This window comes from Lampetra planeri, chromosome 12 (assembly GCF_965212315.1).
Source record: "Lampetra planeri chromosome 12, kcLamPlan1.2.h2, whole genome shotgun sequence".
In the NCBI taxonomy this organism is placed as follows: domain Eukaryota; kingdom Metazoa; phylum Chordata; class Hyperoartia; order Petromyzontiformes; family Petromyzontidae; genus Lampetra; species Lampetra planeri.
The window spans coordinates 7,613,984-7,639,263 of NC_136118.1; the positions used below are offsets into that span (position 1 = coordinate 7,613,984).

General features: G+C 43.1%; 1 protein-coding gene and 1 long non-coding RNA gene across 5 annotated transcripts in view; both read left to right on the plus strand.

Annotated features, from left to right (window-relative positions):
• Positions 1 to 1,343: 1,343 nt before the first annotated feature.
• The window catches only part of LOC144721611 (RING finger protein 122-like), a 67,825-nt gene continuing 43,888 nt past the window's right edge, over positions 1,344 to 25,280 (plus strand). For 2 of the 4 annotated variants that reach the window (XM_078599384.1, XM_078599385.1), the window contains exon 1: positions 1,344 to 1,945. In XM_078599384.1, the coding sequence (XP_078455510.1) occupies positions 1,915 to 1,945 (31 nt within the window). In that variant the 5' untranslated portion in view covers positions 1,344 to 1,914. Of the gene's footprint in view, positions 1,946 to 7,835; positions 9,171 to 25,280 lie in introns of those variants that run through there. The other 2 variants (XM_078599387.1, XM_078599386.1) reach the window with 2 other exon arrangements.
• Positions 14,596 to 24,523, plus strand: LOC144721610 (uncharacterized). The gene is made up of 2 exons (XR_013585936.1): positions 14,596 to 14,944; positions 19,202 to 24,523. It is a non-coding gene; the product is annotated as an uncharacterized LOC144721610 (long non-coding RNA).

Consider the following 25,280-nt stretch of genomic DNA (forward strand, 5'->3'; position numbering starts at 1 on the left):
TCAACTGTGCTCATCGGAGGACCGATTCGGATATCACAAGCTTCTGACGTTGAACCCACGTGGAGCTAGAGTATGGCACTGCACCGTTGTTTACTTTTTGGGCTAACCATCGAGCAAAGACGGTCACTGAATTGCCCTCTTTCAGATGTGCTTCTGCGTCCGTCTGGAATGCTCTTCCTTCCGATGTTACCACACCACTGGAGCTCTGCACTTTTAAATCTAGATTGAAAACGAATTGCTTGAGAACTGCTTGTGTGTTTAGTTTGTAGTCCTTCCCCTCAGCACCTCCGATTAGCACGGTTGGCTACGTACGGTGCGAAAGACGTTCAACATACCATACATTAAATCCACATAGCAGTCACAGTTTTGCCCACCCACGACTGTCCTGTGACACCCACTCACAGTGCAGCTTTCACCAGCCTGGGTCTGGCAGCAACTGGCTGATGCATGGGTCAGAGTTGAGAGTCTGGACACCCCAAGTATCTGTCGTCATCACTCTGTATTTTGTGCTACAATTGATCGCTCGGCGTGTGATTCGACTGCCTGTTTTTGCACCCTGTGCTGTGTACTTCTCTCCCAGACCGAATGTCCGAGGTTGTCTCGGTGGACTTGTTTTGTTCTTAGTTGCCTGCCCTGGCTATCTGTGTCTCTGACACTTGGCTGGGATGCCCCTATTTGGCAGGCTTTGCTGTCCGCGCCTCCAAAAGGTTTTATTAATTTCCTGTTTTAGTTATTTTTCCTGTTTGGCAACTTTTATTTTTGGCTTTTGGCCTGTTGGCCAAGCCCTGGTTGGGCATTGGTCAAAGCTGTTGAAAAAACAAACACATCTATTCTTTTGGGTTAAGCTTTTATGCTTGGAAATGTTAACTCTCGAGTAAAAATGCCTTAAACAACAAAACAATACACATCACACAATACAATACTTTACGTACCATTCTTGCAAATGTTATGCCACACATGCCGCAAGCCTTCACTCATTTCGTTTTGTGTTCACGGTTGTCGAATTGCCTTCGTCTAGCAGTCAATTGGCCCATGGCAGAGATGGTGCCTGATTTTAAGTTTAAACATTGGATTTGCCCCACCGTTTTCGCTTTCACATCTCATGGAATATTTTTCGGGAGACGCAAACCATCCCTGAAGCCCCGAGTAGGGATGACGCTGGGCTGGGGTGGAAGGCAGGAAAATCGGCAAATACTTTCCGGAGCTCAGCCCCAACAAAGGCTGAATTTCAGCCGTGGGTTGGTGGTTTTTTCTCCGTTCCCAACGTTCCCACATAGGCCATAAAGAAACGACGTTGACGCATTCAATTCGCCAGGTGTCGCGCCCTCTGAGAATCGTACATGGGGCGCACGGAGAGCATGATCCGTCTCGCGATTTTGCGGCAACACAGCCATCATCATCACCCATGCAAGCAGCGAGATTCAGCCCTCCTCGACACACACACAGACACACAGCCAGATATTGCAGACACACAAATCCATTCAGCCCCTTTTTCTTCCGCGAGAGATGACAAAACGTTGTCCGGACAGCGCACGTTTAGCTTAGCCGGCGTTTCTAGCCAGTCGCACACAACAAAAACAACGTAACACCATCACCACCACACACCACCACCACATCAGCAGCAATACACCCCGGAGTGTGCTCGTTGTCCCCTCTGTTTATAGACACCGCATTGTGTCAACATTCACAATCTACGCGCACTGTGGGGGGAACAAAGGGGGGAGCAGGGAGTTTTGTGACAGGAGCCGGCACAGACGTAGCAAACCTCCCCACGGCGCTGCCTTGAGAGAGAGAGAGGAAGAGAGGCAGAGGAAGAGGAGGAGAAGGAATCTCTCCCCCCCCACCACCCACCCCCAGCAACCATCCAGAGACATCAAGAAGACGGCGGGAGACATTGGCCGGGCATCGTCATTCATGAACGCCTCGCTGGCGTGCGTCGTGAACCGTGAGTCGAGAACATGTTCGGTGCAAACGGCTCAATGTGTGTTGTGATTTGTTGTTGTTGTTGTTTTGCACCCCCTCCACCCACCCCCCCTTGACATTGACGCGACTTGAGATATCATTGAGTGAGTGTCTTGGCAACAAAAAAATAACAACACGCTTCTTGCTAAATGCGAATTCTGCTGCTGGCTGATGATGTTGGGTTTCATGGTGGTGGTGGTGTTCATAGCTGATTGCGACAATGCCACTGTTGTTGTGTTATCGTTGTTTGGCGTGTGTTGGCATGTCATGTTGTGTGCGTGTGTGTGTCACTGCAAGTCCTGCAGGGCTTTGTGCTCCTACACACATCAGCAGGGAAGGCCACTGGGGCATGATGTAATCCCAGTGTGTTTACATGCACTGTACGGTTACTACAGCACTGTGCCCCACAGCATTGACATTTTTGTACAGCGATTAATTTCGTCCCTCTATTGTTATAGTGGGCTGCGTTTTGAGAGTTCAGTGCCGTAGTGATGTTAGTCTGCTCACTAGTAATGCCGACTACATTACAGCACAGTACTGTACACCTTCATGTCAAATTCAGTACGTGTCGTTCCCAATGCAGTAGTCTGTGTCGTATGTTCAGCTATGGCAGGGGTCGGCAACCAAAATAACAAGAAGAGCCATTTCTTTCCAATTCGGTACAAAATTCAGTATTTCAAGAGCCGCAATGCATCTGAGTACATACTGTACATACGTACATATCGTCAAGAAGCAGCCCGTAAAGAGCCGCATGCGGCTCCGGAGCCGTAGGTTGCCGACCCCTGAGCTATGGCAATGCAGTTCTGTGTAGCCACTCAATTGATGAGCCCATTGGATAATGGGATAATTATTGTTGCAATTTCACTCCACTGATTGCAGTCTATGCAGATAGTGGCGTTATTTAATTTAAAAATCTATGGTCTAAGTGTATGGCTTAAACGGTGGATTCAGGAGTGTCTCAAAATAACACGATGACACGCAATCACATTACCATCCTAAGTTATATCCACTGATGATCAAACTTGTCCATATATTTATTTTAATAGAAAATACTTTATTCGTCACAATCACCATCAGCCATTCTAAATCCACTGCTGGATGACAGGCCCAATCTTTAAAGAACGGAATATGAGAGCACATTATTTGGGGATTATTGTATTGATGATAATGATGATGAATAATACATCATCAGCAACATTAATCAATCCACTGCTGGACGAAGGGCTCCCATAATCACATAACAGCAGCACTGCTGTATGTGAAAGGGCATTGTTTGGTTGGTCTAACACGGGTCTCGTCTGACAACAGAATATGCCGTGCATTCTCAACTCGTGATTGGTTGCCAGTGTGCACATTCTCCAGCCATTGGCTGTCTAGTCGGCATCACAGGCTCACTCTACAATTGGTGGGCTGTGTTTACAGCTCATAATAGCTGCTAAATGGTCGACGGAGCTCAGTTTCTCTCTGCCAGTTTTTTTCATTTTCCTCCCTTAGACCGTCGCATATGCCAAACGAACATCGTCAAACTAATTCTAAGTTGAATCATTTCAACTGATAACGAATGATTGTGTGGATTGCCTTTATTGCTCATCTGTTTTTATTGCCTTATTTTTCTGAATGCCTGAGGCTGACGGCATTGACAGCTTTTTGGTAAATAAAACGCAGTGTGAATTTACCTATTGTTGGACACGAGACTACTTTATGTAATACAAGTAACACAAATACAGATCGTTGTTAATCCACTGCTGGATATTTTTTTTGTCCCACCGTACTTGACCATTGAGAGTTTAGTAACATCGGTGGGGGTGAGGTGGGCATGGTGGTGGGGGAGGCAGGACCAGTTCAGATATCAATGGCAGCTGATGTTATCCATGGGCAGGAATTAAACTCGGGCCACCGGGTTCATTACACAGTGTGCTAACCACTGCACCACTGACTCCCTCCCTTTCCCATCAGCCCTGAAGTGGAGCTGTGAAGCCGGGAGGGTGCCCAGGACTAGTTGATATATCACTGTGACCCAGAACTGAACTCAGTTCACTGGGTTCAAAGGCACTGCAACACCACCGCTCCACCCAATTTTAACTCACGATACGACTACAGTATTTGAATTGGGTTGTGGATGCAATGGAAAGCACTCAAATCCACCATCTAGTTTATATCAGCGTGATCAATAAAGCAACAGGGTGACATATGGGCAAAAATATATTTTTAACCAATCATTTTTATATTTTGCCGTTTTTCCCCTCGCTTTTGTCGGCTTGAGTGTTGGCAGCCCCATTACCATTGTTATGAAGCATGGGCCACAGAAGTAGGTAATAGGCAGCACAAGTGTTTGAATACCAGTCCACCCCCAAACTGCCAGCAAGATCCCACAGGTCAGTGGAACCCGTGTGCTATTTATTTGCATGAGGAATGAGGAAGAAAAACGTAGTCCCCCGGTTGGTGCTGGCTTCACACCCATTGCCATGTCCCTTGCCAAAGAACAAATGATTGCTGGCAAATGGAAAGATGAGGTCCTTCTTTATGCCTTCCTGTTTGTAATACAGTATCCAGCAGTCAGTCTCAAATGTGCTTGCTCATTAATTATGTTTATGGGTCGTGGGTGGCCTTTTTCCAGACGCTTGAATTTTAAGTGACATAAGATGATGTTTAATATTCTAGTCTGTCAAGTTATTGCGGCGCGGTGTAACCGGTGTTTTGTTTAAATTAATATTTTACTGCCACGATTGTCATATTTGCTACGAGACCAGACACATTACAGTAAAGTGACATTTTTTAAACGAGCAATACATTTAAAATGTGCCTAGTATACACATACTTAACTGGAGCCATTGACAGTAATTACTTATATGGTACTCTGCAGGTAAATAGAATTGTGTGACCAGATGGTGCAGTGGTTAGAGCAGGTTGTGAGTTCAAATCCAGGTCCCTCTCTGGTCAATGAAATGAGTACATGACCACTTTGTGAAAGGCAACAGTGGCTGTCCTTTGGAATAACTGGTACGTACCATAGGAGTATCGAATTTTCATGACTGAAAATAAGTAATAAGTCGATGTTCACTTTCATTTTGAGGAAATACAATGATTGTAATCCATGAAATGTTTTAAATGTTGGATGGTGTTGTTTGTGTACATGATCAGAAGCGCGGTGGTTAGTGCGTTGCACTATGGCAACCTCGTGGCCTGGGTTTGATACTGACCACGGGCTAGCTTCAGTGGTGGGTGACATCTGAACGAAGCCTGGGCAACCCCATCACCAACCCTCATGATCAGCGTGGTGAAGTTCGGTCAAACAACCTCCATTGCTGTCAGGTGTAGGGAGGCCTACATGCAGCAGCGGACTGATAAAAGGGTGCTGCTGATGATTGTTGTCCTTATTTTTTTTTGCTGCCAATTACATTATGCCAGTTTATATTTTGCATGTGAAAGAAAAATGCAACACATGTAGCTCGGGCTAGAGTTTGGTTAAAAAATATATATACAACCGTGTGTGGATTTCGTCTGTGTTTCAAGTGGCCCCAAGCTTCAAAATAACTACACTTGAGTGAGAATTCTATGTAAATTGGTGCTAGAAGCTACAAATGACCACAACCCGCGAAAATATATCACAGAAAACCTGTTGAATAGGCATTTAATTGGCAGTGGGTGGATCCTGAAGACAATTTCGACATAATTGAAAGATAATTGAGAGATAATTAGGGCAAATAATTGCTGCTTTACAGCACCATAATAACAGCGAGATAAGAGACAATAAGTCGTGCATTTCAACAAATTGCACGTACCATAGTTGAGACAGTGGGAGTTAATCTGTTTGAAAAATATACAGTCCACTATAAGCATTTGCGTTTGAGTTTAAAGAAATAGCCATGTGGTTGCAATACACATATTACAGTCCAGTATAAACAAAAGATTTCCAAAAACAACACATGTGGTCCTTTCAAACAATATTATGAAGGGACAGGCACGGTGGCAGCAGCTGTGCTGTTAGTGTGGTAATGTACGGTCTGCTGCCGATTATGTGATTAGATAGGGCCGTGTAGAGGTACCGCTTCGATAGAGATGCATGCACCTTCCATTTTGGAGAGTTGCACCTGCATTTTATGTCAAGCAAACCAGTGAAGTATCTAACGACGCATAGATATAAATCGGTTATACCTTACACTTGCGATACACGCATCGAATTGTGCGTCGAAGAATGTATTATTTACTGAACGCATTTACTATCATTGCAAATATTATTAGTCGTATACAGCACTGTCCCAGGGTGCAGTCCCCAACTCTTATCTTCTCTTTCTAGTCTCTTATGTGCTATGAAGAAGGTCCATTACCAAAAACGTCGTCTGTTAGATATTTTTCATTTGAAGGCAGTGTTAATTGATGCGTTTATTTTTGTTAACTGTGCTTGTTCCCCACTGCCAAACGCAGTATCACCAAATAATTTAGACTCGGGTTGGAGCTTTGGCACTGTCGTTAGCACAATGTACTGTGTTTGATTCCTGGCCACAGTTGATATTCGTGGCAAGTGCTGTCTGAACAGGTCCTGGGCCACCCCCTTTCACCACCCGGCACGGATCAGCGTCGTGAAGTATCAGCTGTACAACTGCCAAAGTCAAAGCTACGTGTGGAGTCGGGTTGCCATCTGTATTTCTGAGCCTAGTGCTATCAAAACTGTGCATTATACATTACCGTAACAAAGTTCAACACAATGGCACCAGACCCAGGTACAAATCAATTGTTGCCACCGGAACACGATGTCAATTTCCCAGACTGCCTGGATCAAACCCAGACAGTTGGCGACCATAGTGTGTAGGCCTTCATCCATCAAAGATTGACAAAAGAATGAAAGATATGATTTTATTCTGCTAATTATGTGCTAATAACGTACCATTTTAGTCAAATGGAGCAACCAAAACTATACCGGCAAGACATCGAAAAGGAGAATCAACGTAAATAATGTTAGAAAAAACAAGATGATAAAAAAGTATTGGTTCTTTAACCTAACCAACACCACAGATTGTAGCAATTCATGGAATCACTGGGAAGGGGGTGAATATTTCCATGTTTACACATCAGTAGCAAACCAGTAACGTAGGAGACATCTCAATCTGTCTGTCCTCATACTCCACTTCCAACGCATTGGCATTGCTATGACACTCAGAGCTGAATGGAAATGTTAGATTACGCCCACGTCATTGGCAAGTGTGCTTCTGTGGGCGATGATGTGATTACATTTTTCGTGCTCACTTAACTTTTTTTTCCTTGTTCAAGTGTGCCAATGAAGAAAATAGTGGGATCTTCCCAGACGGGCCTCACTCGGATCTGTTAAAAAAGAGTTTATAGAAGTGGTGGGGGAACAGACGGATTTAATTACACACTTTACATACATCCCATGGCCAAATGAGGGCAACCACTTAAAAATGCCCAGAAAACGATGTTTATCCATCACTACCACCATCTTAGCTGCACTAGTCGGGTACTAGACGGAAATACTTTTGACCATGCAACAATGTTTCTAATTTTAGCGTAGCTCAGTAAATTCTGTCACTGCATTGGCTTTTTTTATACTTGGTCGACATGGGTATCTTTTTGGTGTCCTTATTGGATAAGTGAGTTGTGTAATTGTGTGGCCGGCCAAAGGTATTTGACAAGTCTTATTTGGCCCTCTGTAAGTAAAGTTCCCCCACTCCTGGTTTAAAGTGAACAATACTAAGTCACTCCTCAAAACGGAATGTTCTTTTAGTAGGATGCAACAGGCGTGATGCTTCAGTGGCTGATACTGCATGGCACAGGAGTCGGACAGTCACTTCAAGAATTATACAGTACTTTTTTTATATATAGTAGGGGGAGGGAGGTGGGTTTTAACATTTACAATGTTCCATGGGGCAGTGCCTGCATTTGTTCATTGATTCTCATTGTGCGCCTCGCGTAGAAGCGATTGATATGTGTTGTCTACATTCGACATTTGTTGTGGAAGATTGGGAGACTTGAACTCTAACACGTTTATTTTCATTTTAGTCGCAATCAACGAGCCCCCACGTGCCTTTGTGAGCATGAACGATGGCGGTGCGATGCCCCGAGAAGTATTGTCCTGCGTTAATGGTCCCAGGCCTGCCATGAGAAAAACACAAACGTTTCAGAATGGCCATGAACACAGCGCCAAAGATGTTGGGCGGTGGTTGTGACCCGAGGCACCTTTTAACATCACAGTGGCGAAGAGGGAAAACCTTTTACTCATTCTCGACGTCGTTCTTGAATTGGAGTGACTTAATTGAAACTAAGGCGAGCACATCGCGCTGTGATGCAGCGCCTTATATGCGGCGTGTCTGTGAGAAATCGGATGCCTTTTTTTGCTGCATGACACGCATTAAAATAGACCTGTTTGGTTGCTTTGCCGACTGTCGTGTTTTATTTATTTTTTATTTCCATCTGCCAGTCTGGCGGAGCCCTTTGCGTGTAAAAGAAAACTGATGGCATTTTTTAAAAACCCTTTAACAATATACGTACACGTGAACATTGAGTCACATGCCGTGTGTTTCCAGCCCCTCCTGTTTCGAATGATTCACCGAATCCGTGTTGGAGGCGCTAGCAAACTAAAAAAACCCACCAAATTCCCACCCAATATTATTGCGCAACGTGCCGGTTTTTTTCAGGTTCGCCTACGCAAACCTTAGCTCGGCCACGAAATTGTAGGTGAGGTGATCAGACGGGAGGAGAGAGAGAGAGAGGATAGAGGGAGAACGAACGGCTGGGCAGGACTGTCAATCTCCTTGGTGGGTCCGTCCCACGCTGCTTAATCTCCTCCACCCCCCCTACCAGCACCACCACCACCACACAGCGCACGGCTTCTCCCTCGTCACAGCCCATCCCATTTCAAAGCGATGCTCCACTCCGTGGCGTTTCCCAGCCCAGGCATTGTCAGCTCCGCCGTCGGATGATGTCCCCTTCCTCGCCTTGCCCTCGTCGTCGGTCCACAGCACGTGGCTTCTGTGGAGCGTTAATGTGCGAGGCAGCTGCTGCCTTTTGATTTTTGAAGAGTTTGGTCGGAGAAGAGAGAGGGGTGGAAGCCTCCCTCCCTACTACCCGGGGCTTGTATAGCAGCGTGTGTCAACTTGCCCGCTCTCGTATCAAGCATCACAGTGCTACTGCTGCTGCTTCTACTGCTGCTGCTGCTGGAGTGTATCTTTGCGTCGTCGTATTCAGTGAAGCAGGTACATTGCCACCACCACCACCATGTGTTTAGCTTACACAAGCTTGTCACCGTTTTACTAGAGACGGCTCTCAAGTTAATATCTGAATTGTTTTTGTTTGTTACATCCCATACACACTGGCGGCGCTTTGTGTGACAGAGCAAGCAAGGTAAGGGTGGTAACTGTGGATTGTGTTTTAATTTCTTTACACGTAGCTATCGTGTGTAATCATTGACTTCTTGACAAGCACTGGCATTCCCTTGCAAACGTTCCTTTAATATTGTTGTCCATTCTATAACTTTACTGTGCAATTTGTAAGGTAGCAGCAGAGCATGTCAATGATTTATGAGCATGGTGAACTTATTCGGCATTCCTTTCGCGGGAGCTCATAGTGTCAATACTTTGGGTTGAAGGGGTAGCGTTGTTTCATGTTCTGTGTTGTGATCTCAGCTACCTGAATTTGATTCCTCTGGCCATGGCTGACATCAGGGGTGTGAATGATACCTGAACCGGTTCTGTGATCTGTCCCCCCACCCACCCACCCACAAGTTCACACAGCCCATAGTGACAAGAGTGGTAAATTATTCTAAATTACCTCTACGACAGACATGATGTGATGTGAAGAGGCCTTCATCCAGCAAGGGATTGGACAAAGTGCCGCAACTTATTATAAATACTTGCCTTCTGTATATAGTAGATGTTTGTCAAGTGGGTCATTGTGACCTGGTTTAACATAAATTGATCATATTACTCTTCAAGTCGCGATGGCTAATTTTTTTTTAGTGGAGTTTTACGTTTCAGCAAAAACCTGACCCAGTTGTACAAATTCGAGAAAGTGTGCGAAAACGCGCCGTGAAGTCGTACGGTTCTATTTTTAGAAGCGAGGTGACTTAGACACTGGTCTCCACCCAAGGGAAAAGCAATTATTTCCTTTGCCAAAATGAGAGAAGTGAAGTCATTAGAACCCGCAGGTGTAACCTGGAATTACCACCCAACGCCGTCATCTGTGGTCACTTTTGTTTCGCCTGTTCCCTTTGATTGAAGTCAAACTCGCATCTGCTAACAACCTAACCATTTGCCAGCACATGTTTGCGACAGATTATGACGTATCAGATATTGTGGTATAAATCCTTGGCTTCGAGTAAGCAGCTTGCAGTTGTTGATGCAGTGGCTGTGTTGTTTTTCTATGCCACCTCGGACCCCATGTGCAATGATCTTGGGTGCTTCTCAAACCTCAGTCTTCACAAACTCCCCTCCACCCCCACAATACAGTTTTCCATGATAAACATTTTCCAATTATGTGAAAATGTATTCAATGCACGCTGCACTCACCTGATCGTTGGTAATATTGGAAAGCTGCACAATAGGGGGTCATGAGAGCTGGAGTTTTGAGAAGCCGCTGCTTTTTAGACTATCCAACACAATACATGCAAACTGCGCTTCAGTATCTTACATTTAACAAAAAAATCACGTTCAGGTAATACATAACCTGGGGCTACGTTGTCAGTAGAGGGCAGTGCAGCTGAATCTGTTGTACCGTATTTCAGTGCCCCCATGTCTCCGCTCTCCACCTTCAACTTGCACTGATCAGCGTGGTGACGTGTGGCCAAACATCCCCCATGGCCCACACGGGGTGGAGAGGCCCTTATCCAGCAGTGGCTTGCAAAGGTATAAAAGTGCAGTAATGCAAGTGCGCTTTATTGGCATGACAGATGAGTTGTGAGGCACTAACCAGCTTGATGCAGGGAGCATACTTTACATGAACACGTGTGATTTATCTAAATGCTCTCAATGTTGTCATAAAACACACCCATTAGATTTTTTGTGTCATCAACATCAGCAGTAAAGTTATCTTCCACGTGACATCTCCATATACATTATATTTTACGATGGTATTTCAATATGTAATGAGACAAAAGTAGTCTTTTTCATAAAACATTTGTTAACTTCAACATGACAAACGATATAGTTATCTGCATACTGTAGTCCTTATCAGCCATGATCTGCCCACTTCTGGATTAAGGCCTTCCCAAGCCATCGATTTTTTACGGTTTCGCGATGCAAAAATCCACCTAGCGCCTACACATGAGCAGATTTCTTGGTTACATCACCACGCTGGAAGTCCACGTGGTCAACCGTTGCTAGAATACACTTGTTTCAGCTGCCCTCAAACTTCCGAATGTCATGGGGGTATATAATTATTTCTATGCTGCTGGCTTCTTTCAGAGGTCTAAATAGATTGAATTTTTACAGCGCTGGACTTGGATTTTGTGCTGGATGTTCCGGAACATCCGATCCATGCTTTCCCAACAATATCTTCATTCCTCATACAGAGTGTGGTCATACATTGTCTTGCTGAAACACCCACTCTTTTCTCTCAACGTCTAGTTTTTTTTATCACGTTACAACTTCATCGGTTGATGAATTTCACTTCTCTTTATACATTGAGAGGACAAAAAACAAATAACATCTCTCTGCTTTTCAAATGTGCAGTTGTGCAAGGGCACCTGGATTTTTGATCACACGGTACATCTGTCATCAAGTATAAAAATCCGGAAACAAAGTGTTTTGCGTGAGTGTCCCATCACTGCACCATATGAACTTGATTTATTCCGCTAGTTCAAGATGGTAAACATAAACGTGAATTTGAGTGGGAAATCACATTGACTTTTTTGAGCTTCATAAATATAGACCTTGAGAGATGGCAATGGATTAGGGAGACCTTCATCCACCAGTGGATAGCTCATGGCTGCGGCTGCTGCTGATGAAATGTAGTCCGGTCCTGTATGTCATCCATATATGTACTCCATATTTTTATTCTACCGCATAACCACTTTATTTGCATGACTGTGTGGAATAATAATGAATCCAGGTAATAATTTGTAGGTGGCAGTCAAAATAAATACAATGAAAATGTATACATAATGTCGACTTTTTTTTCACAATTGCATAGAATAAAAAAAATACATTATTTGCACGTTAACTGCTGATGCTAATGTTTCTGTGCTGAGACAAATCATTGACCCCACACGTGCTTGTTTATGCAGTCCAGGATCTGTCCTCGAATGTTCTGGCTCATCACTGGATTTCCAATTCACTGTCCTTACGTTCTAATGAGAGCCATTTATTCAAATAAAAGTTGTTTATAAAATATATGAATCCATCTGCAGCCCTTGGTCAATCTGCTACATGAATGAGGCCTCCCCATGCCAGATCGGTCAATGGGGGAGGTTTTACCATAATTCACACTGATGGCCTGGTCATTGTGGGTTGGTGAAAGTTGGGGGGGGGGGTTTCCAGGACAGATTGATATATCACTCATCGCTGATATTAGCTATGGCGGTGAATTGAATTCGGGTTGCCAAGTTCACCGTGCCATTCGTGAACCACTGCACTCTGCTCCCCCGTAATAGAAACAGAATGGATAATATTGTACGTGTCCACGTGGCAGACAGGTATGTGGAAAGGATGAATGCAGGTGGTTATTTACAGGCTAGTTCTCGCTGCGGGTAGCAGCAGGAACTGCTTGACCAGTGTAAAATTATTTAGAAATGCCATCGAATTCCAACGCAAATAAAGTGTAGCGATGCTTTTAGCATGATTTAGCGTTTTTGTTGTGGCTATTTACAGGTAATGCTGTGGTAACGGCTGTGATCTTGTTTGGTGGTTATCTGTTTTATTTACTGGGCTGCCACTACGAAACCTAAGATAGTCCTGTACATCTTTTCCACTGTGCAAGTGTGTCGCATTGGGGCCGAGCCTGCACAGGAGGCGTTGGTTGTTGTTTTTTCCCCCCGACTGCAGAAGCCGCATCGTGTCACCGACATCGCTATGCAATGCAGGAGGCGAGACAAATGTAGATTTCACCAACGCTGTGCACTCATAGTATACGGAACTGACGTCACACGCAATGCATGCCTCGATAGCCCCACTCTCGGGCCTATTTGGCCCGGAGCCTGATTCAATTGTCTTGTGAGGCTGGTGTAGCATGGTTTGGTTCTGGCTCAACATGGAAAACAGGCAGTGGAAAACCACCGGCAATGTGAGGGTCCTGCAGTGAGCTTGGCTGTGCCAGTGGGGAAAGGGGTTGTGACTTAACCATTGCAAGTCTGACACTTCTCTATTTTATTTCTTAGGTTATGAACGACGGGGCTCTAAGTGCGCAAGATATTTAATAATTTCAAACTCTCATTCCCCAATTTCGATAACATGCTACGCTGTTTAATGTCCTCATTACTTGTTAAGTATGAAATACGCAAAAATATTGAATGCAGCTTTTTTTTTGGGTTCGATTCCTGGCCATGGCTAGCATCAGTCACGAGTGAAATCTGAACCTGTACTGTGACCCCCCCCCCTTACCCCACTTCACCAACCCGCAATGACCAACATGGTTAAGTATGGTCGTCAAGCGAACCTTCATGATCAACATTGCATGAGGAGGCCTTCATCGAGCAGTGGATTGATAAAATAATGTAAATTAAACTTGAACTTTGCCACGTACAAAATAACGTAAATAATTTTAGAATTTACAAATTATTTTATAATTTACAGTGTTTTGAATATATAAGTATAGTTAACAAATTAAAGCACAACATGTGTACAAACGTATGCTCTTGTGAGTGATGACTCAACTTCTGGAAGGTTTACCCCGCAGTAAACATTAACTTGGACGCATACATTTCTACAATAATCTCTTTTTTCCCCAATACAGTCTAACCAGTGGACATTTCTGGCTTTAATAATGTATGGCATAAAAACCCAGATTTTAATGTCACATGCCAGCTTTGGAACCAGATCACACTTTACAGCCACGGTTTTTATAGTCCAATACTGCAAAAAAAAGCCTGAATCATGAATTCTAAGTAGTTATACCAATATTTGAATAGGCCCCTTATTTTGGTTTAATTTAACTTGGCACTCTCCTGAATTGATGATATCACTTGAGACATTTCCCCGAGCCTCTGTCAGGAGGCTGGGTGATCACAAGAGATTCCCATGAAAACTGGCACCGCATTTGTCATGCACGTGTGTGCGCCAACACAGCCGTGTCCTGAGCCCCCCTGACTGCTTCGTCTATCCAGAAGTTCTGGCCTAAGAGCAAGTACAGCACTGGCACAGTATGTAAAGTATATTCTTCGACCAGAAAGTTATGTTTCTTTCATGAGATAGCAAGCAGTCATTTGTCATGTAAATAACATTGGTTTATCATTGCAATGCAATAGGGTCTGATGATGGTTTCTTAAAGGCATTCAAGAATATCATTCCTGGAAATATAGAAGGACCTTCATGATCAACATTGCACGAGGAGGCCTTCATCGAGCAGTGAAATTACTCCCATCTGTTCCGCTCTTACCCACTAGTTATATTATACTCTTTGGTTTTTTCGGTAAAGTCACGTAGGTAAAACAATCAACAAAATAAAATAATTTAGTTGTTTTCATTTATTTTATTTTATTGATTGTTTTACCTACGTGACTTTACCGAAAAACCTAAGAGTATGAATCCTTGCAGTCACGAAAGCTTCAAATCTAGAATTAGTTATATTATATGTACCCTGAAATGAATCGATTATCCACACTTATTCGCAGGTAAGATAAATTATCGACAAGTGATGGAAAATGCATCCTATTATGCAGGGCTTATCACAGATAAGAGGAAGTGATTCAGATGTGGTGGTACATTTAATCTATTACCGATGAATATTTGTCGACGGGAGTCTGGTGGATGTGGTCTCCTGGAAATGCTAAATTCTTGCTGGTGTGTGAGCCTTCACGCTTGTAAGCAGAGTGACTGAAGTGTTGACAAATTTCGATTTAAAGCTTTCGTGACTGCAGGGATTCATCTTCTTGGTTCTTTCGGTAAAGTCACGTAGAAGGGAAGTAATAAAATAATAAAAATAAAACATAATAAAACAATTCTCACGACGTTTCGGCCACAACGCAAGCAGCCATCCTCAGGCGAAGAATGAAACACCCCAAGCTTGGAGCGTATATTTAAGCTGGGTTAGAGGGGGGGGAGGTGGGAAGAAGAGCGCCTAAACAAAATAATTTGCATATCAAGAGGAATTCAGCATATGGAAAATGCGTAGGAGGTGGGCGGGGGGGGTTCCAAATCAATACTATGCCCGTGCATTATGCAGGATTAGCAGCATCAAAGGGGGGGGGGGAAGGGGGGGAGCATTAACAAAGGAAAGGAATGTTAATAGTATGTAGCTGTAGTTACTAAACAACCACGTAAAAAAAAAAACTACAGTATAAACTGCATGACAAACTAAAGTATAAACTACATAGCATCATCAGTAAACTTACTATACTCTACAATAAGCTGAGTTACTAACAGTAAGTAATACATGAAAAATTCTACGTTGTAAAAAATTATATAATATGCTTCCATCTAAACTTTATTCTCTTACATCACACGCGTCTATACCGTACTATATACTTCCATAGGCAAAACCAACATTAAATTACATACTGTATTGCTATAAACCACCCTATACCTTATACATTTTTAATATAACACTGTATTATTCTACCCACCCTAATGTGTATCAAAATGGTTTATTACGTCCTTCCAGTGATTGCTAAGCCAGAATCCATCTTCTCGGTTAAAATTGTCTCTGTGTTTGTAAATGTGGATCGCCTCATGTACGAATCTCTCATGATAGCCAGATGGCTTGCAGAGAACCTCTGTCTTGGAGAAGTCAATGTCATGTGAGCCCACTGAGTTGTAACAGTGATCTGCCACGGCTGAGGTGTTTGTCCTACAGTGTTTCAGGTCAGCTTTATGTTCACGGATGCGGTCCGAGACATGTCGTTTGGTTTCCCCAATGTAACTGCTACCACAGAGGCAACTTAGTTTGTAGACACCAGGGTACTGTATGTCTGGAACCACATCTTTTACAGACGGTACCAGATCACGGATTTTATGTACTGTGTTGAATCGGACCTGGATCTTGTGTTTAATCAGGATTTTGGAGATCTTTTTTGTGACCCCAGCAATGTAGGGTAAGGTGATGGTCTTGAAAGGCTCCTCAACAGGATCCTTCTTGGTGGTTGGAGTGATGGCTTTGCGGATTGTGTAGTCGGAGTAACCATTAGCCTTAAGAGCTTGGCGTACGTGTTTGAGTTCACTGGAAATGTGTTCATGGTCGGAGATGCATTGGGCTCTATGATATAGAGTCTTGATGAGGGAATTCTTCTGGGATGGATGGTGGTGGGAATCCGGTTTTAGATAAGCATCCGTGTGGGTGGCTTTCCTGTAGACAGAGTGGCTCATTGAACCATCAGGTCTCCTTTTGATTAGGACATCCAAAAAGGGTAGCTTGCCATCATTTTCGACTTCCATGGTGAATCTGATGGCTGGGTGTATGGAATTGATATGGTCGAGAAATTGGTCTAGAGCAGGCCGGCCATGTGGCCAGATGACAAAAGTGTCGTCTACGTACCTCTTCCATAAGGTCGGGCGTAGAGTGGCAGTCTGGATGGCGTCCGTCTCAAATTTCTCCATGAAGATGTTGGCTACAACCGGAGATAAGGGGGAGCCCATTGGGGTGCCCTCAATTTGCTTGTAGAAGGTTCCATTCCAGGTGAAGTATGTATTGGTTAAGCAGTGTCTCACCAGGGGGGGTACCCCAGCATTCAGTCCTTGATGAACCAAGTCTTCAATGATTGCGATGGTGTCAGGCACAGGCACCTTGGTGAACAAGGAAACCACATCAAAACTGACAAGCAGGTCGTCTGGGGACAGGGCAATCCCCTTGATTGTTGATACCAGGTCAGTAGAGTTTAGTACTGCAGAGGTGGTTTTTCCAGTGAAAGGCCGTAGGATTTCGGACAAAAAACGAGCCAGTTTGTAAGTCGGGGAGTTGATAGTAGAGACAATGGGACGAAGAGGTGTATCTTCTTTATGTATCTTTGGCAAGCCGTACAATCTTGGTGGCCTGGCTGCAGAAGGTTTCAACGAGAACTGTTTGGTCTGATCAATTAATGCGGTTGAAGCAGAAATGATGTTGTTGGTTTTGGTGACGAGGCTGTTGGTGGGGTCTCTTTTTATTTTTGTATAGCTGCCATCGGTGAGTAGTTCTTGAATTTTGTTGTTGTATTCTATTTTGTCCATGATGACAGTGGCATTGCCTTTGTCGGCTGAGAGGATGACAATGTCATCCCTCTTTTTTAATTGAGCTAATTCAAAACGCTCATCTTTGCTGATGTTGCTAGCTGGCATCATTGAAGACTTGGTTCATCAAGGACTGAATGCTGGGGTACCCCCCCTGGTGAGACACTGCTTAACCAATACATACTTCACCTGGAATGGAACCTTCTACAAGCAAATTGAGGGCACCCCAATGGGCTCCCCCTTATCTCCGGTTGTAGCCAACATCTTCATGGAGAAATTTGAGACGGACGCCATCCAGACTGCCACTCTACGCCCGACCTTATGGAAGAGGTACGTAGACGACACTTTTGTCATCTGGCCACATGGCCGGCCTGCTCTAGACCAATTTCTCGACCATATCAATTCCATACACCCAGCCATCAGATTCACCATGGAAGTCGAAAATGATGGCAAGCTACCCTTTTTGGATGTCCTAATCAAAAGGAGACCTGATGGTTCAATGAGCCACTCTGTCTACAGGAAAGCCACCCACACGGATGCTTATCTAAAACCGGATTCCCACCACCATCCATCCCAGAAGAATTCCCTCATCAAGACTCTATATCATAGAGCCCAATGCATCTCCGACCATGAACACATTTCCAGTGAACTCAAACACGTACGCCAAGCTCTTAAGGCTAATGGTTACTCCGACTACACAATCCGCAAAGCCATCACTCCAACCACCAAGAAGGATCCTGTTGAGGAGCCTTTCAAGACCATCACCTTACCCTACATTGCTGGGGTCACAAAAAAGATCTCCAAAATCCTGATTAAACACAAGATCCAGGTCCGATTCAACACAGTACATAAAATCCGTGATCTGGTACCGTCTGTAAAAGATGTGGTTCCAGACATACAGTACCCTGGTGTCTACAAACTAAGTTGCCTCTGTGGTAGCAGTTACATTGGGGAAACCAAACGACATGTCTCGGACCGCATCCGTGAACATAAAGCTGACCTGAAACACTGTAGGACAAACACCTCAGCCGTGGCAGATCACTGTTACAACTCAGTGGGCTCACATGACATTGACTTCTCCAAGACAGAGGTTCTCTGCAAGCCATCTGGCTATCATGAGAGATTCGTACATGAGGCGATCCACATTTACAAACACAGAGACAATTTTAACCGAGAAGATGGATTCTGGCTTAGCAATCACTGGAAGGACGTAATAAACCATTTTGATACACATTAGGGTGGGTAGAATAATACATAGTGTTATATTAAAAATGTATAAGGTATAGGGTGGTTTATAGCAATACAGTATGTAATTTAATGTTGGTTTTGCCTATGGAAGTATATAGTACGGTATAGACGCGTGTGATGTAAGAGAATAAAGTTTAGATGGAAGCATATTATATAATTTTTTACAACGTAGAATTTTTCATGTATTACTTACTGTTAGTAACTCAGCTTATTGTAGAGTATAGTAAGTTTACTGATGATGCTATGTAGTTTATACTTTAGTTTGTCATGCAGTTTATACTGTAGTTTTTTTTTACGTGGTTGTTTAGTAACTACAGCTACATACTATCAACATTCCTTTCCTTTGTTAATGCTCCCCCCCTTCCCCCCCCCCTTTGATGCTGCTAATCCTGCATAATGCACGGGCATAGTATTGATTTGGAACCCCCCCCGCCCACCTCCTACGCATTTTCCATATGCTGAATTCCTCTTGATATGCAAATTATTTTGTTTAGGCGCTCTTCTTCCCACCTCCCCCCCCTCTAACCCAGCTTAAATATACGCTCCAAGCTTGGGGTGTTTCATTCTTCGCCTGAGGATGGCTGCTTGCGTTGTGGCCGAAACGTCGTGAGAATTGTTTTATTATGTTTTATTTTTATTATTTTATTACTTCCCTTCTGCGTGACTTTACCGAAAGAACCAAGAAGATGTTGACAAATTGTTCTGTACAGGTCTGTAAAAGGCAGTAATTTGTGCTTTAAATAGGATCCACCACTATCACCCCACCACATCAGAGCAGATAAATGGACTTTAAATTTAGTTCAATGTGAAACTACAAATTAAAAATATTCCTGTACTCGGTCTCTATTTTCATATTTATACCAGTTGTCCATTGAGTACTGTAAGTTCACTTCCTTAGTGAAAGGACAGCGAAGGGCTTCAAATTCTTCCACATGCAGTTGTCTTCGTCATCGTCATCACCCATGATGAACGACTCCCCAAGCCGTCGCCATCTCTCACAGTCTTGCGATGCAACAATCGGTGCACTATACATCCTGGAAAAAGCAATGGAAAAAAATGAAAGAGATATCCATTTGGCTGTTAATCGAGAAACGTGTTGATAGACGCGCAATCACGAAGGGCTGAATTTTGGCGTGCGTCAAATAAAAGGGCAAGCATAAAGCAGCGATCAGTGTGCTGACAGATGTGCTGATATTCAGCCACGGGATTAGTAATTTTCAAAAGCCCAACAGAAGACTACATATATATGCCCACACTGCAGTGCTGTACAACAAACGATTTGATTGTGTGAATTGAACCCTGAACGCTGAGGCATGTTGAATTTTGAAAAAGAATGCACAGGTTATTGTAATGTTTGCTTTTGGTTGGGAAACATGTTTAGTGGGTTGCTACTGTGGTGTAATGGTTAGTACACTAGACTTGTTTGCATTTCAGAGGTCACCGGTTCCATCTTCTGGCGTGACCGTTAGACACATCTGTGAACGTCTGTGGAAAAGAGCTTCATAGCTCATCGGATTCTTCCAGTCAAAAGATTCTGCTTCTCAACAACGGTGCTAGTTTCCTAAATCTCTGCCGCTGTCCACCCGCAAATTAAATGGCTACACCCACCGTGGCACATTTAATCGATCAGCAGGTCGTCTATGGTCGGGTAAAGTGACCCCCTAGAATTCCATCTGGCGAAGGCCCTTCTGCCCTTGGCTTGAGCAAAAAAAATTGCAGGGCCGCACCTCAACTTGTTCGGGGGAAACACTTATGTCGTGGCACAGGTGGATTTCAGGCATGTCCCTTTTTTACACACTTTTAATTAACTTGCCCTGTTGTCTGTTTATATTCTTTCAAATCTTTGACGCTAATGTCTTTGGATCTACGAAGCCTCACGAGCTGAAATGTTGAACAAAGACTCGTCTCGTGTGACAATTCAAGATTTCATTACAAACACCGGTCCAGGACCCCGCCGATCCTGGGCCTCTTCGTGTTTTTTGTAAAATAAAAATCACTATTTCAAATATATTAGAATTGGCCAGACACAAATTAGGTAAAAAAAAGTTTTTCAATGTACACTCTTTTATTTGCACTCAGAAGTCGGAAATAAATTATTTTGACCCCAGATTTAATCACATTTGATGTGCTGAATAAAAGTGGGTGGTTTCCTTTCTATATGTTTAATTTTCATTCTGCAAGCCACCCGCTTTTATTCAGCACATACAATTTCATGAATTCTGGGCTCATACTTAATTTTCTGCTTTTGAGTGCAAATCAAAGTGTGTACATTGAAAATAGTAGATTTTTATCAATAATTTTTGTCTGAGTTTTGAGCGGATTTTATTTGTTACATATGGTCCGGTTTAGCCAGTTTCCCCTACTTTTACGAGGTAGTTCCATGCTGTGCGAGCACAACAGCAACAAATGCAAGAGAGAAAAACGTCAATATTGCTGAGAATGAGTACAGCATCCTGAGGAATATCGCCAATTTCTGTTAAATTACTTCTCTGTAGTATCAGCTTGCTGAAATTTTTTTTCTAAATCCACCTAATTTTAGGTTTGCATTTGGTACTGTGCTATTTTTTCCCCTCCTGTTTTAAAACAAAAAATCCGAAAGATTAATTGTAGCCACAGTCAGACAATCCCCACAAACACGACACACACAAAAGGCATTGTGTCGAGCCACCTCTGTGAGATTAGCACATTTGAAAATGTCACGTGGATCACGTGCCTCGTAGCTGTCATCTCTCCAAAGACATTTTGTTCGAGATGTGCTCTCTCTTTTTACCGCGTGGCAAACGCAGCCCAAGTGCGGCAGCAGGGCTGCACGGGAAGGTTTGTTCACCTCCCCGTTTTAGAATCGCGCTCGCTGTCCTCCCCCGCGACTGTATTCCTGTGAGTGCTGCTTCAGCCTCCCCCCCTCCCTCCCCCGCCTAAAAAAATACTTTCAATTGAAGATCTCTGCATGGCAGCGCTTGTGAGTATGCTCTTCATTGGATTGAACGTGCACGCGGTTATCCGCTTTTGTTTCGAGCATTTAGTTAACTGGTGGATAAAGCTAACGTTCCCAAAAAAGAGCCCTTTCTTTGTGTTGGACGTGTAAGATTATTTTTTTGTGTTACAGGGATTTCAAGAGCATATATGAAATGAAGATTTTTTTTAAGGAGGTGGGGGGGGAAGTAGCTTATTCTATTCTTAAGACATACAATTCAGTAAAAGTTATTTTGTGTTTGATAAATATGTCGTCTTTTGTGAGCTATATCCAATTAATTTAAATTACTTCTGCACAGTTGTTAGCGAACTGCACAATGAACCTGCTGAGACCTGACTTGAATATCTCGGCCGTGGTTACGGCGAACATAATTGCCATCTGATACTGAACCGGTCCCTGGGTCCCCAACTTCATAAGCCCACACTGAGCAGTATGGTGCAGTATTAGTGTCATAACCTCCATGACCCGAGAAGCCTATGTACATGTGCTTTCCTGTTAAGTCTGTATGAAGTCCTCATTGGAAAATAACAAACTGAATTGCAAATTGTGGGGAAATGTTGCTTCTGTGAGTCAGCTTGGCCCAGGAACATCAAAGTCGTCCATTGTTTTGTTTCCCTTGTATCATGACGACCAGATGACACTGTCCTCCTGTAAACTCCGAAAACAGGAAGCGTAGGTTGGATTAAAAACACGAGAATGCCTCCATTAAGGGAACAATAAGCGGACGTGAGCCCAACCAAGACAATCATCGCTGGCCAGTCGAATTCATCGTTCTGTGTGTTATGGTCTGCCCTTATTATGATTGCAATGAAGGTTTGGGTTTGCAGAAAAATCCCAGGAGTGTAGGAGAATTCATTTATGAATTAGTGACATCACGCATGCCTTGGAAAAGGCTCGATTGTGTCTGGAGTGAAATGGTTGAGATAAAACAATATACCAGCATGCTACCAAAGTCATTTAAGTTCATGTGCATTCAAGTTTACGTATAGCACTTTCCTGTCAGATTTATTTTTGGGTTGTACTGCGTGTTGAGCAGCATGTCCGACGTTCCACTCCACATGCTGAGAGCTTCGTCAGGAACTGTAGGTATCAACATGTCGAAAAGCTGTACAGCACAATCTGAAAACCTGCGCAGGAGACATACATTACTCATTGAAAACTGCTTACAAAGGTTGGGGGAGGTGAGGCGATTCTAATTCAAGCTGGAAATTAATATTTAGTTGGTGGTCCTTGTGCCAACAGATGGGCTTTTGAAGACCCAGTGAAAACCTTTCAGTCATATTGACCATATCTCCCACAAATGATGTAATTCTTTGAGTCCACTATCTCCTTGTTTGAAGGCACCATTATAATGTATAGTAGATGTGAATGAATTAAGTTAAAAGTCTTAAACTGTCAAACCAAAGGCCAAAATGTAACACCTTGAATTACGAAGTTGAGCTTATTAAGGCAATGAATGCTGTCAGAATTTTTGCAAATCTCTGCGGTGTGTCTTGTGAATTGTTACGTGTGTGAACTAAAATCTTGCCATTTCACTGGCATTTCCCATGTAAGAAATACTTAAATGTATCATTTCAATCGTTGCATGCCAAATATTTCTATCATACCAAAAAATAACCTCTAAAATTTCACTGGATGCCTTTTTCGTATCAGTGGCAAAAAACACCACCATTTTGTCGCACGATTCAAAATATGTCAAAGCAACGTTGACGGAACATCATAAAGGAATCTGAGGCCACGACTTAAATTTGGAATCTCCGGACCTGGTGAAGACCGAGCCTTCATTGAAAAATCTACATGGGATGGGGAAAATGAACAACTAAATAAATATATACATTTCACCATGACTTTTGACAAATTTTTGCATACATTTTGTAAATTCAGATGAGGGTACTGTTATTGAACATCCCAAACTTTAAGTGCAAAAACAATAAAATTGTTTGAGTATGCCATGGATGGCATTCTATGCTGTTTTTACATCAATATTGGCTGGCAGACTTTTGTTATTAAAGTGCAATGTTTTTTTCATCCTGCAGTTATTTTCCAGGTGTCCACTGCAATGCAGGCCTTTGTCTCAATGAGTTAGTGGTTAAAACATATATTTTATAGAAATCTTATATATAAAATATCTATATAGCTTTGTCCTTTGCACTCAAGGGTTGCTGATGCCGATGGATAAGAGCTTTTCACCAAAGTTGATTCAGTCTAAATGAGAGCTTATTGCTGCGTTTGCAAAGAAAAAGGCGGTCAGGCATGGTGCCCGCTAACCGCATGTGTCCCCGTGGCCCTTGGAGAAAATATATTAGCGTCGTGTCCTTGATGCAAGACAGTTTTGGTTTTGTAGATAATTGGCTCAAATCATTTCTAAAGACTAGCATGTTTTAGATGGGGCAAGGGTGGGAATTTCAGTGTTTCGCTGTTGAAATAACGACATCTTGTCGATAATATTTTATTTCTTTGTCATTTCAAGGCTGTGTAAAATGCTGCACATGCACATACATCGAACAATGACTTGAATTCTGTGAACTACATCATATTGATATTTATCATTATAAAAAAAGCATCTGTAAAATCATAGATGTCTGAAAAAACAAATGAGTCATGCGTACTGCCAATAATACAGACCCCCAAATAGCCTTAACAGACTGTTGGGGCAAGTGCTATTATCGAGCACCTATAAAGGCCAGGCACAGCACACGAGGGGGTGAGTGTCTAGCACCACGCGATGTTTACACACTGCACTATGTACTGATTTGAGGTTGAGTCGACCAAGGGGAGGCCCAAGACCGGTCCAGATAATTGTAATTGGTATTGCCCGTGAGTGGGAATCGAACCCAGGTTACTGAGTTCATAGCGTGGCGTGCTTACCACTACACTACTGCTCCCCACTGCCAGTAATGGATTGTAATACAACCATGCCCAAATAGAAAATGTATTTTATTTATTGAAAGCATTTTATCCTAATATGGTTCAGGAACATGGAATAGAACTGTAGAATGTACAAAAGGCTAGCCATTACACTGAGAGACAGAAAGAGTAACATGGATCAGAGAATGCAGTGCAATATATGTCGGTTAAAGACAATTCAAACGGTTAAGATAAGTTGGTGGGCTTGGGCAGGATACGATACGAGAAGGACGATGGCTGATTGTCCAGAAAAATAACGGAGTGGAAGCCAAGGAATGGAGCCCGTCCAAGAGCACGGTCCACCTCGTGTAATAGAGCCATAAGATCGACTGGCATGTAGGTGTTTGGTGGATGATTACATCACAGGATAATAAGAAGCGGCAGTGACTTGAGGGATGCCTCCTTTCAGCAGCGGATTTATTGTGGCTGCTGTTGATGAGTTAATTATACAATTTATACGGACATACATTTCAGCATTCGCACCTCTGCCAATCTAAAAGGCTGTAAAGTTTCAAACTTGAGCAATGTCTACTGCTGTGCAACATTTACTTACAGCACACTACGTCTGTTTTAATTCACGCTGATGCTGAGAGACTGCGGTGACATCGTTTGAGTGTAGATAGTCACTGTGTGCTTGTGTCAGAACACAAATGAAACATTTAAAACATCTTCAATCACGGTATCTTTTTGTTTGTTTTGCTATCATGTCCTTTGCTCGATATATTGTACTGAATTATTTCTGGACAGTCTCCCACCAAGTTGTAAATAAAGGCCTGGTTTAATTCACTGATGCTTTTCATGAATTATTTTTCAAAAATCACTTTTCACTCTATGGAATCCCCGTTGTGTGATGGTTGGTCGTATTTTTATTCGCTAAACTAATT